Genomic DNA, 21,500 nt, shown 5'->3' on the forward strand with positions numbered 1-21,500 from the left:
ATGGAGTTTTCATAAGTATCTGAGAGACTTAGGCTGCTAAATCCCTTCAGAGGTGACTCAGAATGCGCTAACACGAACTCTGAGGGAGTGAATTCTAAAGCGTACTCATGTGTTGCACATTAATCGGTCCATGAAGACCCTGTTGGTGCATGCATCTATACAGACCAACTAATGTATACCACATTTGTGCATTTTAGGAATCACACCCCCACAGTGCGCAATTCCCCAGCAAGCAGACAAGCCCTCAGACTCTTGGGAGATAAATCTCATTGATTTGCAATGAGATGTGAGTTTCTAAATGTCTAAATTACCTAAGAAAAATAGGACTTCAGCTCCTAAATCATTTTTGAAAGCTTTACTCATGGTCTCTGCCCTGAAGAGTTTACTATGTATAAGCTTCTGAAAAGCAAATATGGAAAACTTGACAATCTCTTCATTCACTGGTGTATAAGGCACTACAATAAACTTTTCTTGAAATGAGAAGAATAAATCCTATAATACAACTTCTGCAACATAGATCATGAAAATGAAAATTTTAAGCTTTTAAAATCCAGGAGATTTTATCTACAAATGTGCCAATCACTGTAATGAAAAAAACACTACCACAAGATCTTTCATGCGTAATTTAAAAAGTGTATTTAGCATTTTCTTCTAATCCAAAGTAGCAACAAGGCAGGAGCTCAGACTTTTATTCAAAGTCATGCATCATCTTTGTCACAGTAAGTAGACGTCCACCTCACTTATGTTTCTACAATAGCTCTGATAAAACTTTTACATTCATGAGTCAAAGGTTAAATAAAGGAAAGGAAATGTTTTCTGTCAAATAGTCAGGTAACCACTAACAGTCCTGAACTATCAGCAGGAATCTAACTTCTAGTAATCAAATAAAACTAAGGAAACCGCCTTTCCGTAGCTAAATGTCTAATGTCTAGGGGCTACTTTTCTGTCTGGAAAATTGACACAAAATGTGTAAAATTGAAACATTCTGCTTCTAAGGGATTTGCCTAAAGGAAGAGTGAGAAAGCTTCAAGCATGGCCTGAGTTGAAGAACTACAAAGGCTTACCATATAAACCTGTCTTCCTTATTAGAGCATTTCATTTGGAAATGTAGGTGACAATTTTACAGTCATAAAATTTCATTAATCAAATCTAAGGCAGAAAATTTTTAATAATGTCTTGCATTTCTCAGAGTACATAAGGTCAACATTAGAAGCAGTCAGCAGTTGCAAGATTTTAACAAAATGAATCACAGCTGTAATAGTTGGCCTTTCTATTTAAACAATTTAGTTGTAGACAATACAACATTAATTTAGTATTGCTCAATATCTGTAGTATATTTTTTTTCTAAATAGTATCAAAATATTTAGTAATAAAATATAAAAGACTCACACTTCCCCCCATGATAACAGAAGAATGCTTAAAATTTACAAACATGTTATAGGATACCAATCCAATCTGAATTTGCAAACATTTGCCATTATTCACATAAAAAATGAATTAGAAAAAAGACCCAATCTAGCACATAGGCACAACAGTGTATATTTAAAAAAATACTCTGAAGGGGAACCCCATTGTGCTTACATACTAGAGGGTATGTATGGCATGTTAGCTGAAAAGTTCGGAGCGGACAACGCACAGAGCAGGATTTTACATTGTGAGCTTCACAAAGCAGCCTTAAAGAGTCCTGCAAAGAATCATGCACAACTAATGGAGGGGAATCCAACAGATTTCTTTTTTTCTGGATTCACTATATGATTGGTTTCCCACTTATTTGTAATAGGCTTTGGGTTTGGTATCTGGAATCAGAATCATTTAAGGTACATTGTATCAATGTCTCTTTCTTTAAAATTCAAAGGTGTTAAATCTATATATTGGGTTATTTTTCTTTCACTGTGTCAACATAAACAAAATATACTTACACTAGCTGCCACCTTGTAGGAAACTTTAAAAAAAACATTCTAACTTAGAGACAATTCTCCCTGTATACACCTACACACACACAGTCTGCATTTTTCTTCCCCTTTTATTACTGTAAGAATTTCATGAGTACAAGAAGAATACATCTTGTGGTATTTATTCTCCTGTGGCTACAATGTCAAAATTGATTTCCTCATATTAAAGTTTCAAGTGAAGAATAAACTACAAGAGAAGTGAACCCATTACTACAATATGGGCAGTATTTTATAGCCAGTTGAAAACCGCCACCCAATGACATCATGTTTACCTCAGCAGGACTGCCATTGATCAAGTCCTATTACTTCAGAGGTCTGGGACTGGCTAGCACATAACAAGGTGCCATCCATAAAGGGACTGGCTAGCACATAACAAGGTGCCATCCATAAAAGGAAGCTATAAGTGGAAGGATGCCTGCTTTTGTTCTGCTTCCCACCTGCCCACTCAACAACTCACCCAATCTCTTTACTTTCTTCTCTCCCTTCTGTTTGGCCTGCTCATGCTTTCCCATACAACCTTCACAGGCTGTACTGAATTTAGTTACACGTTACCATGGCATTATGCCCCATATTTTTCATAGAGATATTGTTACAATATGATTAGGGCATAACTATGATGTATTTTATGCAAGATAGGTCATGTGACATATCAGTGAAATGGTTATGATTTATTGAATATGATTATCCTATTCACATGCATGTATCATTTTTGTATCTGAAATTAGGAATATTGTCTATGCATTTATTAAAAATATGTTTACACCTGGGGAATGCCCACTAGGCAGAATGCAATCAGTCTAGATGGCAGGCCATTATGGAGAATAATAAGTCTTTGAAGATTCCAATCTCTCACCAGGAAGACTTCCTGGGGACACTGCAAACAGCCTCTGAGTCATGGCTGCGGTGGCCCTACAGGGATATCTGACCAAATCACTTAGTACTGGACTCCATCATAATGCTAGTGATTTTGCACTGATGGGTGTGGGACTCAAACTGGAAGAGAAAGGGTTCCTGACATATGCAAAAGCTACTTAAGGCAGGGGAGTGACATCATTGTGGTTCATTCTTCACTGACTTCCCACCCAAGAAAGAGGACTGCTGGAAACACCTGAGAAACAAAAAGACTGAACTGAGGGGAAAGGGCTGAGCCCAGACTAGACAGCTGTCTAGCCTGTGAAAGGAATAACTGGGATTTTAAGATGCAATAAGTGTAGCTTGCCTTCAAGAATCTCTTCAATCTGGCTAAAACAACATTAAGGATGAGAATTTGCTACAGGCATCCAATTTCTTTAGTATATTAAGCTTAGATTGTGTGTTTGTTTTATTTGCTAGGCAATCTGCTTTGCCATCCCTTATAATCACGTAAAATCTATCTTTTGTAGTTAATAAATTTGTTTTGTTTTGTCTAAAATCATAACTGTGGGGCAGAAAGCTGTGAATATTCTTCTCCACATTGAGGGAGGGGGTGAATTTCATGAGCTTATTCTTTACAGATCTCTGTGCAGCACAAGACAGTATAATTTTGGGTTTACCTTCTAGAGGGGGGTATGCACTTGAGTACTGGGCAGTTCCTTAGCTGAGCCTTCCCATGTAGAGCCAATTGAAGCATCTGTGTGAAGCTGCAGCTGGGTGTGTCCCTACCTGTATGTGTAATGGTAAAGTGCAGGCTGAAGCCTGAGGGAGGGCTCGGCAGACTAAACAGGAGTACAGTGTAAAGGGGGCCCTCTCCATCTTCTAACCCTCGACCTTACCCCATTTTCCTTTATTAAAGCTACAGGAAACAATCTTCAGCAATCCTTAAAGGAACAAGTAATGTTCTTGCAATCAAAAATTAATCTTTTGTACAAGAACGTGCATCAATTTAAGATTTTCTTTGTATGTGGTCAATCTTTAAAATAAAAACTGCATACACTGGGGATACTCAGATGCAATTCTAGCACAAATCTGTGTATGAATACTAACACATTTGCTCACTGCTAATGAATTTTGGATGCACAGTACAGACTACAGTGGATCTGAATATGTATATATCAGAAATACAGACACACACATTTTAACAGCAAAGTTTCAATGCAATCTCACACAGTCAGCTGCTAAAGAAACTTAAATCTCATATTTGTGAACTGCACATTTTCGGTATTAAGGATTACCTAATACAATCACCTTACAGTACCTGATGCTTTTATATTGTACTCTATTTGTACAAAGAAAACAATGGAAAAACAATACTCATCATGCTAGAGATAAAGATGTAATGTGTTACAAAATAAAAGCATGATCTTTTTGGCAGCATTCTACTCCTAAAAAGTTTTCTTTGTACTCAGAGTTAATGATTTTTTTCCATACCCTTCCCCTTGAGTTAAAGATGAGTATTTTACCAATCCAGAAGTATATAAAAGCTGGTACAACTATGTATTCAGCATTGCATTGTAAATTTGAAATTGTCACAGCAGAAGCAATAAACACAATGTTTTTATGATGACGCAGTGAAAAATTATAGCTTGCCACTTTTCATTTCACTAGTTATTTCTACAAAGTAGCAGACCATCAGCCAGGTCCTCAGCTGATGTATATCAACAGAGGTTCCACTGACTACAGTAGAGCAATGCCAGTTTATACCAGCTTAGGATCTGGCTCCAATACTTTTTTTAAGTACACTGAAAGAGTGTCACTTACAGTATTTTAACATTAGCACTTGGGTGTGTGGAACTGATGAAGCATTTATTGTTATAACATTAGAGGTAAGTCAGATAAAGTTAGAAGAACAAGTAGAAAATGTTAGTTCTTAGTCTGACGTGGAAAGGCAGGGTTGTGGGCAATGGGACTGAGCTAAAGCAGTTGCTCTCAGTCTTTCCAGACTACTGTACCCCTTTCAGAAGTCTGATTTGTCTTGCGTAACCCCAAATTACACCTCACTTAAAAACTATTTGCTTGCAGAAAAAGACATAAAATACATTAGTACTGAAAAATTGCTACTTTCTCATTTTTACCATATAATTATCAAATAAATCAACTGAAATATAAATATTGTATTTACATTTCAGTATATAGTATATAGAGCAGTATAAACAAGTCACTGTCTGTATGAAATTTTAGTTTGTACTGACTTTGCTAGTGCTTTTTATGCAGCCTATTGTACAATTAGGCAAATATCTAGATGAGCTGATGTACCCCTGGAAGACCTCTACGTATCCCAGAGAAACATGTACCCCGGTTGAGAACCATTGAACTAAAGCACAGGAATAAATTTTCCCTGAGCCTAAACAAGACATACCAGCAAAAGGTGTAACAAAGAAAATGGTTCAGAATCCTCATGCTCTACAGAAGCCAAGACAGATGTATTTTTCAAGTGTTTTTATTAAATAGTTATCATCATTACTATAAGAAAGCCAATTAATATACATGAGAAAATACAGACTTCCACATTCATACTCAGTTCCTTATTCACTGGTTTGGACAAAGCAAAAAGTGAACATCAGACAGTTTCTCATTAATATACTGATTTTTTTAATCACTCCAAAAACCCTGCCTGCAAGGCAATGTCATTATATTAGAGGTTGCTGAATATCCTAGTAAAGATTTGACTGGGTATTTTCAGCAACAAAAATGCTCTTTCTACAAACTTCTCTGCTGCCATTTCCCTTTCTCTCTTTGTATCTAGCCTACTTATGCCCATCTCCCCTATACACAATGCTAGGCCTTTTCCCTAGCTCTTGTCCCCTAACCTCCTGATGCCCTTCACCATCTCCTCTAGACCAGTGTTTTTCATATTGTGGGTCAAGACCCAGTACTGGGTCATGGCATTTCAGGCACTGGGTCACCTTGCTCTGGTCAGCACCGCCAACCAGGTTGTTAAAAGTCCATTGGCGGTGCTGCCCAGCTAAGGCAGGCGAGTGCCTACCTACTCCAACACCGCACTGTGCCCTGGAAGCGGCCAGCAGCGGGTCCGGCTTCTAGGCAGGGGAGCCACGGGGCCCCACACACCACCCTCACCCTGAGCACTGGCTCTGCACTCCCATTGGCTGGCAACCGGCCAGTACGAGCAGGGGGCGGTGCCTGCGGGCAATAGTCACACGAAACCACTTGCGTGCCTCTGCCTAGGAGCTGAATCTGCCGCTGGCCGCTTCCAGGGCACAGCGTGATCCACGGTGCCAGGACAGGCAGGAAGCGTGCCTCTGCACCCCAGCTGCACCACTGACCAGGAGCCCTTGGAGATAAGTCCGTGCCCCAACCCTGCGCCCCAATCCCCTACTGCAGCCCTGAGCCCCCACCCACACACAAACCTGGAACCCCTTCCTGCACCCCAAATCCCTCATCCCCAGCCCCACCCCAGAGCCTGCACCACCAGGCCAGAGCCCTCCCTCCTGCACCCCAACTCGCTGCCCCAGCCCTGAGCCCCCCAAACCCAGAACCCCTTCCTGCACCCCAAACCCCCCATCCCCAGCCCCATCCCAGAGACTGCACCTCCAGCCAAGAGCCCTGACTCCCTCCCACACCCCAACCCCCTGCCCCAGCCCTGAGCCCCCTCCCACACCCTGAACCCCTCATTTCCAGCCCCCCTCCCACAGCCCTCACCCCCACACCCAAACCCTCTGCCCCTGCCCTGAGCCCCTCCCACACCTGAAACCCCTCATTCCCAGCTCTGTTGGGTTGTGGGCACCAACAATTTTCTTCAGCTGGGTCCCCAGAAAAAAAGCTCTAGATGAGCTGTCCAGCTTCTGATCCTCTACTTCCCAACTCCTCTTCACAAGCTATCCACCTTCCCCACTGTTCTTCAGGATACTCTTCTCCCACTGGCAGCTCCTTGCTCCTTTCTCATTTGTCTGTGGTTGATGGCTCCAGTACTGCAAATGGCTCCCATTTTGAGATCAACTTCTGTTTCCTGTCCTTGTCCTACACTGCAGCTAGACTGGTTCCTCCAGTTTTTTCCTAGTTGGTTTTACAAGATGTTTGTTTTGCCCAACTTTTAATTAAGTAGTTTGCTACATTCTTGTTCTTTAGGTTTTGTCAGCTGTAGAGCCGCTAGATAAAACTTGTCTGGAATTTTCAGTCAGAATGATTTTTCAATGGAAAATGAAATTTCTGTAAAATTAAAATTTCCCATGAAAAATTTTTGAATGGCCTTTTTGTTTTTATTTTCCATAAGGAAAACCAAAACAAAATATTTAGCTTTGGTCAGTTTGAAATATTTGGTACAAGAACTACATCTCCTATGATGCAATGCAGTCTCTCCTCTAACCAAGCAGCATGGTGCATCATAAGAATCACCTATCTGCAGGTGCCTTATACCAGGTGTAGTCCAGCCAAGGAACTCAGACCACAGGAGAGAATTGCGGCTTCACCAAATGGAAAAGCAATGTAATGTCACACTAACATGAAAGGACACATCTCAGGTCAGTACAACAAATCAAATTAAAACATTTTGATTCGGGAATATCAAAATGTTTTTAATTGAAAATGCTGAAACAAAATGTTTTTTTATTTCTGAATCAAAATTTTTCAAAATGTTTTGATCCACAAAATGTTTGATATTTTAACTTTCGTTTTTGGTGAAAATTATGCACGCATAAAGGAACACAGATAGAAACACTGCTGTGACGCAATGATCTTCAGGACTCAAGAATTCCAACTGATTAGTTCTGGAATATCACATCAGAATTAATACAACTAGTAACAATATTGAACTACTTGAAACATCTGTATCAATTGTTTCATTAAAAAAATATTAGCACAAATAACATTTCAAGACAGAAAAGCTACATAATATTCTCAAATATCTCTTTAAAGCAGATCTTTCCTATTATTTATGTAGGAATATTTATTTTATCCCTAAGTTCAATTTTATAAAAATCATTTAACTTATTCTTTTGTCAAAAATTAATTGTTAATACTATTATGAAAAAAGGAAACACAGTGGTATGTGAGTATACATCACCGTTCAGAAGATTTTTGATCTATTAAAAAAGTCTCTAGGCATTTTAAAGCACAACAAAATATTACCGTAAAAATAACAAGTCCATGGAGTAAGAAACTCCAGTTTTAGTTATACTCACTCACCTTACAATACAGAGGCAGACTTTGCCTCCTGATGTTAACCGGCAAAATCCAAACTTTTGTTTGCTTTCAATGTCTGTAAGCACAAAGGTAAAGTGCTGTCCTACTTGATTTTGTGACACCCTAAAAAAATTAAAAACAGATTGTAAAATGGCTAAATCATATATGACAGTACACTGGGGGAAAAATAGTTTTAAAATTTTAAAATATTTAATTCAGGTAGCAGCATGGACAATACTTTTTCTAGGAAAAAAACAGTGTTTTAAACTATGGAAAATGAGAACACAGTGATAAGTTTTCACAAATCCTGTAATCAAAAGTAAGCAAGTTTTGATCCTAATCTTCAAGGTGCTCAATGGCTTAGGTCTAGGATACCTAAAAGATCACAAAACACTCCAAGATGAGGACTGATCCACCATGCCACACTTCAGGCACAGTGGAACATTCTACCACAAGGGTAAAGCTTGTCAGTGCAGGAGACAGCGCTTTTTAATTTATTACAAACACACACACATGTTAACGTAATGTTCGGATTGCAAAGTCAAGCACTCAAAAGTCACTAAGTGCCTGTGAAAAAAATACTGTGAGATAATTGAATTAAAGACGGTATCATAATGCATACATACAAGGAGACTGAGTTAAGGTTGCAGGGCAGTAACCCTCCCCAAGCTTCTCATTTCTCTCACCCCGAAAGTCCTTGCCCAAGTCTTCTTGCCCAGCAAGTCCCAGTCTCCACCCCAGGTTCCCATTCCTGTCAGCCCCACACCCATCTCAGGCTCCTTGTCCCAATCTACTTCTTTACATAACAAAAGTAACATCTTGGGGAGACAAGGTGGGTGAGGTAATATATTTTATTGGACCAACTTCTGTGGTGAGAGAGACAAGCTTTCGAGCTTCTTCAGATCTAGGAAACTTACTCAGAGTTGGTCCAACAAAAGATATTACCTGACTCACCTTGTCTCTCTAATATCCTAGGACTGACATGATTAAAACAACATTGCATTCAATGAGTAACATCTATCACATGTGGTTTGTTCCCTCTCAGAGGCCTGTCTGCAACTATGGAATGAACTCCCACAAGAACAAAGGACCATTACAAGCTTTACCACCTTCCACTCCAAGTGCAAGACACACTTCTTTAACCTGCCTTCTGTCATATAAACACATAGCAGCACACACATTTAAGGAGAGTAGGGGGGCACTACACTGCACACAAAATTCTCTGCATGTGGAGAAGAGGAGAGAAAGAATGAACTACATTCAATGAATGTTAGTCACATTGTTTAATCCGAAGGTGCTCAGATTCTACAGCATCAAGACCATATAAAAAAAACATAGAACAAGCAATAACATGTCAGGTTTGACATTCATAACAAATTGGTCCTCCAAAGGACCAATTTGATTAGGACCTATCTGCACATAAATTGGCTCCACTGAAACATGAGCCCTATCTGAATATGTGGGTAAATAATCAACTACTTGCCTTTACTTTCAAGGGCCTTTTTCACAGTTAGAACCTCTAATCTGGTATATAGCTGTCAACCCCTGTCTCTGCTCTGTCAGCAACATCAACCTGCATTGCCTATCAGTTAACTTTTCCAGTGAATACCTCTGAGATTTCTCCAGCACCTTGCCCCTTTGCATCAGAGGATGTCCCTATAAAAATCTGCACTAGAATATCTTCTTTCAAATCTCTCCCTGAACTCACAGCTGCTTTGATACCCATAATTCACTCAGCAATGGCTGGTCTGTAGTTACATACTGATCACAGTATATTTAGCATAATCACCTCATTTACTTTTGCTTTCCCTATTTGCTTGTTGTATCCTATTGTCCAAAGTCTTATACTTCAAACTGAATCATCTGAGGGAAGAAATTGTCTTTTTGTTGTATGTGTATAGCATGCCTAGCACAGTGGGGTTGCAGCCACTAGGCAATATAAATAAAAAAAAATAATAATTTCTCCTTGCTATCCATAGCTATGTGTTTCTAATGTACTGCTTCAGTAGGAGGTTACATTGAAGGACCACCTCAGCATCTTTGATACCATCTACACTTGTCTGAGCCAACAGAGCTTTATGCTGGAGATAAGACCTTCTCAGTAGCGGTCCACTATCTCTGGAAATTGCTTCCCAAAGAAGAACACTTATGCACAAACCTAGCATATTCAGAAAAAAAGTGCAAGAAGTACAGACCCCTTCATCCATCCTTCCCCAAATGATAAAGCCTCTGATGCTGTAATAAAAATTGTGCAAGCAAACCTTCAACACTATGTGGGCTCTATTTGCTTCTGTGTGGCTGCACACAGACACAAGTGTCCCCCAATCTGGATCAGACTGCAGGATCGAAGCCTAATCTATAGTATTAATTCCTGGGTTCCTATCTGATTAAAGAGAGCTTGGAGTTTCTCCTTTTATTTAGAACACAGGCTGATCCAATTGAAGCCTCATAACAAATTTCTGAGATACTATGTCTGAATATAAATAATAATTCAACCTAACCATATATTGTAAAATTTATGAAAATTCAGCAAATGTTGCCAATACAAATAACTGTTGACACTTCCAATTCATGTACCTACTGTATACATCATGCTGTGATAAATTCTCTGATTAAAGTGCTTTTGAGTGATGTCGTTTAAATTCAATTAGTTTAATATATTCAGCTTCTTTGGACCCAGGTGTCTCTTACAGAAATCCTTAACAGTCATTTCTGCAATTACCAGAGAACTAGAAAGATAGCTGCTGCAAGCTTTCCTCATGGTGAAAATTCTCCTCAGATCGTTGTGACATATAAATGATTACATATAGTTCCACATTTCATTATTGAGCACAGAATTAATTGGTCTAGCTCCGGTTGAAAAAATATTTTTCAAAGTGTTGGTCAAAAGCAGATAATTTTAACTGAATGCAGTCCACTCTTCTTGAGTAAAATGAACAAATGCAAATTGTTACATATTCTGTTACTGATCTTTCACTCACTCTCTCATTCCTCTTTTCTGCCTTCCTTTTTATAGGAAACTCCTACATTAAAAAAATAGTTAACAGAGTTAAGGTTGCTAAAATGTATTTTTCAGTCGACATAAAAACTGAAAGAAACCAAATTGAACAGGATAAGGTGATTCCATCATTCATTTGATAATTTATCCACATCTATATTCTCAGTCTGCACAAAATAACTAAATGATCCATTTGGATCACAACCTTAATTCTAACCTTTGCTTGACCAAATTAGTTACTTGACAAAAAAAGTCTTAATACAAAATGTAATAGAATAGCCATTTTCAATAGATATATAGAATACATATCTTATACAACACAAGGATTCAACAACAATCTAACATTTCTTTTCCACATCCCTGAAAACTTATATAATCTTCCATTCTAACAAAGATCATCTATGTATAAGCAAATATGGACTGAAACTTTAATAAACATTGTCTTTAGTAATAAAGTATGCAGTAACAGACTAGCTAACTACTATATATTATGGTCACAGCTAAAACTGTACATTGATCTCGGATGAGTGAAGTATAGAGGGGATGCTGTGTATAGTGGAATCACTTTAACTTTACATTTCCTTTATTTTCAGTGTTTGCCTGGATTGAAAATGCACTTTCATTACTTACTTCTAAAGCAAGTTTTCTGTATGTGATAAATTACACAGGTACTTTTGTGAGGACTGTAGATCCAGTGACCTCCCACATCCACTGACTACCATGCTTTCAGATCACACCTGGGCTGCTGCATCTAGCAATTCCCCTAGACATATCAACAAAAACAGCATCAACCAGGAGCAGCAAAGTGAAAGTGACATCATCCCACCATTTTCACTTGTTGATCCTACTTGTCACTGGGGAAATGCTATGCACAGGAGGCTAAGTGTGATCCAAAAGCATGGGAGTGATCCTCCATTCTTAGATTTCTTCCTTCTCCTCATGTACCAGCAGGGGTAGTAGGACTCCAGCACATAATGCTTCCCAAGTGACACAGCAAGAGCAGCAGGTGAAATTAATGAGGTATATCAGTGTCACTTCACTACTCTTTGTGATACTTCTGGGAATGTGCTACTTGCAAGCACACATTTACTGTACTCTCTTCTTCTGGGAGGTGCTCTACAGAAGGATCACAAGCTGAAGGGGGAAAAAGAGATAAACAGAAGGTAAGAAGAAAGGATTAGAGGGCAGAGATAAATGAAAGGAGACGAGATTCAAAGCAGAAAGAGGACTGAGTAGTCTAGGGCTTACATACTGCAGTTTGGGACGGAATATGATCCTTCACACCCTGGGCAACAAATACCATGAAGGCAGCCACAGGAGAGATGAGACAGCTTGCATGGCACTTTAGTGACCCTCTGACCAATTAAAGGGATCTGCAGTCATGGATTCTATAGGGAGCCACAGCTGAGACTCTTTGGCTGGAGGGAGGACAACCATGATGAACACAAGTTGACAGAGAAAATGGGGAATGTGAGGCCCCTGAAGAAATAGGAGAGACAGACAGACAGACAGCAGTTACAGGCAAAGAACACAAAGACATGGAGAAGGAGGAGAAACAGAACTGATTAGTTTAATTTGGTTGAGGAAAGAAGGAAGAAGTTGTGTCAGAGTTGTTTTGGCAAACAATACAAAAGAAATGCAGAAACACCCTGTACCCTGAATGATAGAATCCCTCCGCCCATATGAAAAGGAGAGAAGAAGGGAATCCCCATGATAAACAGATTTGAAATTAGCCACCCATTAATGGTACCAAAGGAGCTATTACAACTATTATGCAACTGAGTGTCATTTATTAAAGTCTGAAATTATTTATTTACACACCAGACCTAGAATGCCTAGCACCAACTGAGTAAACTCATAAGAACTTATATGTATGGGTTTGACTTTTTCTCTTAAGAAAAAATCAACCACAGTCATCACTAATGAAATCACCAATTAAATCACCAATAGTACAGAAATTGAAATTAAAAACTAAAATCCTGATGTGCACTTTATACAACTGTGTCCTCCCTTGGTTTGCTTTTCAGTTTTTATTTATTGTACCGTGGCTAAATTAAGTCGTGATCACAGATTTTTAGCCTCCACTCATATTAGAAGGAATAATGTCTTAATTATTTACCACATCTGCCCTGCTTCCTCTACCCTTACTTATGTGTTTGTGGCTTTGGTTGGTTTTTTCATCCCAAAAGAGCATTCTGCACAAAAACAAATCAATTAAAGAAACAAAGCATACGTTATCAGAAGACCTTGGCTGTGGCAGAATTGATGCAGTTCCACTGCAAAGTGAAGTGACACAGATTCTGGACCACGTAACCAGCCCCAGCATACAGAAATTTTACATGGTGAGGTGATGAAATAGCCGGGCAAGGGCACTGGGTCCCTAACTATGGTCATCCACTGGCCATTCCTCAACCCTGCAAGAGTTGGAAGGAAGAGTACATGGGGCTACTGCAGCCTCAAGCTGTTGCAGAGTTACCCTACTGATGCTTAGTGGCCTGATGAAGACTCTGCACCCACACCTCTCCCTCCACACAGATCTTCCCTTGAAGTCTGGGGTATCCAGAAGCTGTGTACTAAGTGTAAGATTTGGCCCAAAGACAACAGTCCAGCACTTTTGAGCAACTGGATAACAACAATCTGGTGTATACATGTAGTGCACTCATGTTTGACACGACATACACAAATGAGATATTTCATGCATCTACACAAACTCCTTTTGTTATCTGAGCCATGGAGTTCCCAATGCTAGTGACCAAGCAAAATGCCACATTTGCAAACATGTTTAGAAATTCCCTAACTCCACCTACTGGGCGTGCTGAATCCGAAAGCTCTATTTCCTGCTTCTGCCCATGTGGGTGAGTGGAAGACCTTAGCAACAGCCTTGTGTTTACCCTTCTCCTGGGCTCAGGAAGGAGGTATCAAATCTTTCTGTGGGAAGCTACTGCCACTGGCTCAAAAATGTAGTCTTCTATCACCTTCTTCCCTCAAGACTAGCACCTCTGAGGCACACTTAGTTACACTGGCCTACACAGTAAAAGTTCATGGGATAATCTCAAAACAAAACATCTTCAAAACAATGATCTTTCTTTGAGGTGACTAGGTCATTATGTAAAAGTTTACAATGTGGAGTTTCTGTCCAGGAAAACAACATTAAATAGTAAATACAAAAATGTTACATGAAAAGAACATTAAGATTGCAGAACTCAATCTTTTATAGGCTTTCCCAGGGTTTTCATCAAGTATCTGAGAGCCTCACACACCTTTGAATAATTTATCTTCACATCACTACTAACAGGCTGACAAATATTATCACCATTTTACAAATCCCAAACTGAGGAACAAAGAGTAAGTTCAAGATCATATAGGAAACATGTGGCAGAGGCAGAAATAGAACCCACATCGGATAGATCCCAGACTACTACCTTGATCTTCCCTTTCTTGCAGGCTCTTATCTCATTTGTGATAAATCAGAGGACTAGTATGGTGAATAGGGCAAGACGTTCTGGACCCAGCTCAATTCACTACATAGTTTTGCCTTATTCACTGCCCAGTTTGTGCACAGAATTAGGAAGGTGTCCTGTGGAAAGATGTAATATGTGATCACACAATTAAGACTTCATCATAACATGTAGGATGTGCAGGGTACCTTGTCATTTCCAGACTTCAGAGAGCTTACCTTTGTAATTTTAAAAATTATTAATCTACTTTTTTATGGATTTCCATTTTTAAAAAAAAATAAATAAAGAGGAAAGAATGAAATTCCATCATATCATACTAGAGAGTCACAGAACTCTATAATGTACAAGATGGAGAATCAATGAGACAAGAGCTCTTGTCTCATTTTATTCGTACCTTTCTATATTATATGTATAATGGCAGAAATCCTTCAGAGCCATGCCTCCTTTCATATTCTCCTTTGAGGACTGTTTTCCAGAATGCTCTAACTATAAAACCTGGGATTCTATTCTACTTTGTTATATTCATAAAAAAAGCACACCAATGGCACTCTGAGAGGTCACCTTTTCAATGAAAATTTTTACTAGGTTTAGATAATCGTGTGTACACATTGTTAGAAGAAAGTTTGGGAGTGCCTCAGTTTTATGGTTAGAATAAACCAGCATACCTGAACAAAATGAACATTTTAAATCTCTATAACTTGTCCAAATTAAACCCACCAAACCAATAATTAGCACATCTATGACCTAAAGAATACGTCCCTGCCAAATTTCAAATGTCCATTATCTTGTATCTGGGCATTACAGCCATTTTAAAAAAAATTTCTTAGCAAAAATAAATGCTTCTTTTCCTCACTCTTGCACAGAGCACACCTACCAAATCTCAGCCCAACAGGTAAAACTTTGAGAAAACAGTAAACTGAAAAGAGCCTTTAAAATGGAAATGCTAGGTAACCTAAACTACAGACATTGCTTTGCCTGTTAATAGCTAACAATCACACACAGCAATTTGTAGAAATCATTTATCTACTGCTACTGACTAGCTTTGTGCCACTGGATGGCAGCAACAGAAACTTACCTGCTTCTGTCATCATCAAATTTGATTTCCATGCTGCACCTTCACTATCAACTTGAAAAAGATATAACTTAGATAATTTTTTCACTTCAAGGTCCAAGAGACACAGACAGGGTTTTCATCTCGAGGCCAAAAGACCAAAAACATCAAGACACTTGATCATGGCCTTGGATAGACCAAGAGACTACTTACACTTGATCTCAGCTCACAGAGCCAGTACATATTGTAAGCATAAGAATGTAAAGGCTTTAATGCACGAATACAAAACGTTATCAACAGTGTTGGCTGAGTCATAAAACTTGTAAACGGGATTATGTGTTTAAGCAGTTCAAAAGCCAAACAATTCAACTGAAGCGCAACATCTAAGAGGTTAGGTGACCAAGTTTACTGTCAGATAACATGTATTTGTGAGGTTCTATGTTGCACCTGGCTTCTCTTCCAAGTCCTTCTTCACTACCATATAAGCATTAGTTTTCCTGTCCCCTGTTTCCTAAATTGTAACATCTTGCAACTGATGCTAATACCACTGAGACCAGTGAGATCTGAAGGCTAGCTGGGTGTACATTCATTAATTGTACAAACCAAGCTTCTGCCAGTAACACAATATCAACTGACTCACAGACAGACACAATGTGAATTTTCCAAACTACAAATCTACACAATTGGTTAAATTAATAATCATTAAACTCATTATCAAACATTTTGATTAAGTAAAATAAATATTTGGAGCTTATAGAAAAATATCTTGTATGAACACTTCAAATGGGTAACAACAGATATGCGGAAGCCACACTAAAACTGATATCAGGAAGGTGAACTACCATTTACAAACAAAGGTCTTGAATCTACCCTCAGAAAAATCCATTGCTGTCCGTGCACATTCACTTACTGGCATGTAAGTGAAGTTCTTTTAAATCTTATCTAAGGTGAAACACAAATCGTGGGTTATTTTTAAAACTGCACAGTGAGTTTTTATATTCTGGTATATTGCACCATTTCTTTAAAGCTGATATTGGGAGGAAACTAACTATCTTGTATCTTTATATTACACAGATGGTGTTTACAATTGGGCTGGAGGAAGTTGGAAGCCAGGATGCAGCTTTATATCAAAAGAGAATTCTTAAAATCCTAGCAAGGGTGTATTATACTGTTATATTTTTCTACTAGTGCCTAAATACATACTTGGAGAACAAAGAAAAAAATGTTTAGTGTTTATTCTTTTTGCCTCCAGGTGCAATACCAGAGGATGCAATGCATTTTGTTTTGTTCTTATTTCTTTAAGTCTAGACTTTCAAAAAGTTATTTTCAATTTCACTAAACAGATACATAATTTAGAATACATTGAGTTAAATATTTTTAAATAAATGATCACTGTACCACAAACCTTTCAACATCAAAGGGAAAGCAGAACTTCGGCACACTCTGCAGCATCTCCTGTAAATACAGATTACAGAAATAATTTTAGGATTTTAAAATGACATTTTATTTAAGTATTTCTGCTATAGTGTTTGCTAGAAAAAAACATTTTAAAGAAATATTTGGTTTCAAGAAATATAGCACACGTTCCTGGACTGAAATAATTGATTATTAAAAAGGAATTAAGTTTGTGCTTTGGCAGATTGCAAAGACAATGCCATAGAAACCCCAGGAGGGAAAGGCCTGGCCTGAAGGGTATTAACACCCTTCACATCCCTACTGGGATTCCCTTCAACAAGGCCATATGGATTTTACAAGAAGCACTGCACCATATGGGTAAGCCACGTCTGCTGCTACTTGTACCACAGACTAGCCACAGGGACTTCTGACAGATCCTGGCTCAAAAATACAAATGTTGTTTCAATTAAAATGCAGGCAGAGAAAAGGGAATGAAGTTGGCAGCAGAATGAATCACTGAGAGGTATAACAACTCTATATGTGTTTCATAGTCAAATACTGAAAAAGATGAAAATCATCTTTTGGTACAAAGTAGAAATTTATATGGTTCTCTCTTCAGTACAGCAGTAAGGCTTTCACAAGCAAACCTCATTATTAATTAATTGAAAGTAAGACCATTCCTGCAGTGTTCAGACCATCATTTAATGGATACTGTGTTTCTTTTCTGCACATTTTTATTTAAGAAGCTGTTTAGTGGCAAATAAAATGTGTTAATTAAAATATAAAAAATGTCCTAATGTTTTTAAGAAGTACAAGACCTCTCTAGAAAAATTAGAGCTAACAGATCAGCTGTCAGCAAATCTGAATAAATGTATAACACTGATCTTACAAGATCCAAAAACTGTATTTATTTTCTTGCTTCCAGCAAACCAGTTGGGAAAACAAGTCCTCTGTGAAATGTTTAAACTTAGGTGGAATGTCGTTGATGATGAAATGTAGTTGGCTCACTGATGTGCAGCACTTGCTTACTATACCAAACCTGCAAGCACTTCTGCATGTAAAGGTACCCGTTTCAGTCATCCCACTAAGTGAGTGTTTGCAGGATTGAGTGTTCAGGTTCCAAACTTCCAGTGACAAGGGTGAGGATTTAGGTGCTTGATCCTCCGAGATGCTGCGAACCCTCAAAACTCACTCAAGTGAAAGAATGCTGAGCACTTTGCCGGATGGGACAGCAACTACCATATACTAAAAATCATGCAGTTAAATTCCTGTGCACTGCACTGCATGCACACCTTACCTTAAGTATTCGCTAGGTTTTACACAGTGTAAAACACACATGGAAAAATATTATTATATTAACCAGCAAGGTCTGTATATTTTAAAACTCTGTAAACATTGCATGAGTGAAATGTTTACACCTTTTTTCAAGGATATAGTGTGTTTCCTGATAGACCACTATCTTAGTACATACAGTAAGAATGAGAAAGCCCTATTGTCCCTGAATTCTGGAGCAGCTTTGGGATTCTCACCGTATGTGATAACAGAGATAAAGAATGGGATGAAAGTAATATGCTGTGTTTTGGGGAAGGATATTAACTCTCCTGATTATGGAAAATCTCTTTCTATTTAATAGCACATATAATATTCTCCAACGAGACTGCTGTTCAGTCTCAGTTTTGGCTGGCAGCAAAGGGCCAATGTGGAAATTGCAGGGAATAAAACATACACACACAAACACACAAAGTAGAAAAAAAGCAATTTAAAAAACTCCACAAACTAAAGAAAAAAAACAGTCCATACTTGTAACTATTAATTTTCGAATAGATCATTCTTTCAGGCTCACAAAATTTTAATTTTCTTCTGTCAAAGAAATAAATTAATTTTTAAATTTTGTGTCCTCAGATAATAAAGCTCAACACAGGGACCCTGCCACCTTCAACCATTTTCACTTTTAATATACATCTTAGTTTAAAACATAATTTTTGTCTTACTACCAACAATATTAATTGCTGCTTAGTGACTACAGAACTGATTTAAAATAGGGAGGGAAATGTACTTCCAATTTTCATCTAAGTTTCCCATTGGAGCTTTTAAAAAAAAAAATTACTGCACAAGGAAGGAAACAAAAGAAAGATTAACAGAACATAAAGTACATTATGCAACATTTTTCAGACTCAGATGAACTATAGTACTTTGCCATTGCTCTGCCTCTCACCCCTCCTAGCACACACGTACATACACACACAACTTCTGCAAAACACAGCCTCAGCTCGCTTCCCAACTGGCAGGAACATCCCTCAGGGGACAAGTCTTTAAACCTCTGCACTCTTTAAAATTCAACCAGCCAGCAGGTCTATAGACTGGTGTATAAACAGTATAGACAAAAAAATCCTCTCTCAGCTTATGTCAGTGACAAAGCAGCTCAGCAGTTGACTGCTTCTCCCCTGACAGTGTAAGCTGGGTTTACACAGATCAATGATGGAAGTCCTACCTAGCTTCCAGGGCTCAGTTTTCTCCCTTAATTACAGGTGCTATTCAGATTTAAAAAATGGAGAAAAATAAGATGCATCTAAGATGCTTTCTAGGTGTCTTCTAAACACTGTTTGGATGTATTAATTGTAAATAATCATGTCATATATGTATTCATGCATATTAAGTATTAAAACATATTTAAAATTGACACTTATTGTACAGTGCCCCTTTCTCCTGAATGAAACTTGAACTCAGTTTTCTAATTGATCTTCATTTCTAGGGGCCTGCACCTAAGACATATCTGCTTGTTGGACAGAAAGATGTGTACTCATTAGAAAAAGAGCACTAATTTATATCCTTTTTCATTTTAAAGGTTTAACACAAATATTTATTCTTCTCTGGTGAAAAAGTTACATGAATCTTCAAACACAAGAAATATCCTTGATTCTAGCTTCTAGTGGATTATTTTCATCTATGGAACCTGTAATGCTAGATTTGGGTGCTTTCAGAAGAGCATATACTGTTTAACTTGGAAAATAAAATTATTTTGCAACGTATTTACCTAATGCTAAAAGCAATAACATTGTTGCCTTTAAAAATAGGAAACCTCATATATTTGCATAAACAAATTAACTTTGTAGTTAAAACAACAGACAACTACCTCACTCTTCAGAAAACTTTCTGTATATACATATAAACATTAACAAAACCATTAGTGTAGTTATGCAAGCTTCAAAAATCCCTCAACTACAAAAAGGTAGATTTATTTTCCTGAAATATCTCACACTATGGGTGAAATTCCAATCCCCTGTGCAAAGCCCAAGTAGAAGGGGAATGGAAGTCACTTTCTCATTCTAGAGGCAGGGCATGAAGCATCTCAGCATAGTCTATTTATTTATATAGTGTTGTAGCAGATATTGTACCTCCCATAAGGGTTATAGTCCAGTAATTCTTGGCAGTTCAGTTTCACTGACCACACTGTACCATACCTCCAGCTTTCGCACAAACATAGATCTCTATGCTTCTGGGAAGAAAGCCACTGCAGGCACCCAAAATATAAGAATGATTTTCTTTTTCTTGCTTGACTGTACATCTATCTATCTGGGTTATTAGTATATGGCATCCATCACCATGGTATATGCATCATCCAAAAGAAGTAGAGCTGAGGAATATAAGAATGATGTTTAATGCACAGGTGATGATGACCATCTGCTGTAGAAAATCTCCTGCCAACTCACAGCATAGCTTTTGAAAAATATTACTGGTCTGCTCTTTCGGTTAGATGACTGGCATCACATTCATTACTAAGGTTGTGTGTCTGTCACGGAGGTCACAGAAGTCACAGATTCCGTGATTTTCCATGATCTCCATGACTTCTGCAGCAGCCGGTGCAGCAGCAGCAGCAGTTTGGATGTGGGAAAGCGCTCGGGGCTGGGGCAGTGGGTTGGGGTGCGGGACAGCACTTACCTTGGGGGGGCTCCCAGAAACTGTCTGGTATGTCCCTGCACCTCCTAGGTGGAGGGACCAGGAGGCTCTGCGTGCTGCTCCTGCCTGCAGGCATTGCCCCTGAAGCTCTCATTGGCTGTGGTTCCCAGCCAATGGGAGCTGCAGAGCCAGTGCTCATGGTGGGGGCAGCAACCTGGAGCCCCCCAGCCCTCCCTCCCGTTAGGAGCTGCAGGGACATGCCGGTCATTTCTGGGGAGCTGCTGCCTGCCTCCCCCCAGCACCGGTGGTGGCCCCGGACTGCCCTCCCAGAGTACCTGTGGCCACCTGGCCCAAGTTTTAGTTAGGGGTATATAGTACAAGTCATGGACAGGTCACGGGCTGTGAATTTTTGTTTACTGCCCATGACCTGTCCATGACTTTTCCTAAAAATACCTATGACTAAAATGTAGCCTTATTCGTTACTAGCTAGGAAGGACAAGGCCTGAATTTTAAAAATTACAGTCATCATCAAAGAGAAGAGGATTTTCATTAACTTACACAGATCAATACTCGGAATGCAAAATCCTACTTTAATTAATCTTCATTTTGCGTAAAATAAATCATCAAGAGTAGATTAATCATATTTTCTTTTGGTCAGACACTAAAAGTACTAAAATGTTGTTCAATATCCCCTT

The 21,500-nt window shown here is 38.7% G+C and overlaps 1 protein-coding gene across 3 annotated transcripts in view; it reads right to left on the reverse strand.

Moving 5' to 3' along the window:
• Positions 1 to 21,500, reverse strand: part of DENND1B (DENN domain containing 1B) — a 275,660-nt gene that overhangs the window by 133,122 nt on the left and 121,038 nt on the right. For all 3 annotated transcript variants that reach the window (XM_030572009.1, XM_030572008.1, XM_030572010.1), the window contains exons 4-5: positions 16,919 to 16,968; positions 8,010 to 8,129 (exon numbers count right to left, since the gene is read on the reverse strand). In XM_030572009.1, coding sequence (XP_030427869.1) covers positions 8,010 to 8,129; positions 16,919 to 16,968 — 170 coding nt within the window. The remainder of the gene's footprint in view (positions 1 to 8,009; positions 8,130 to 16,918; positions 16,969 to 21,500) is intronic.

Source organism: Gopherus evgoodei, chromosome 8, assembly GCF_007399415.2.
Source record: "Gopherus evgoodei ecotype Sinaloan lineage chromosome 8, rGopEvg1_v1.p, whole genome shotgun sequence".
Lineage (NCBI taxonomy): Eukaryota > Metazoa > Chordata > Testudines > Testudinidae > Gopherus > Gopherus evgoodei.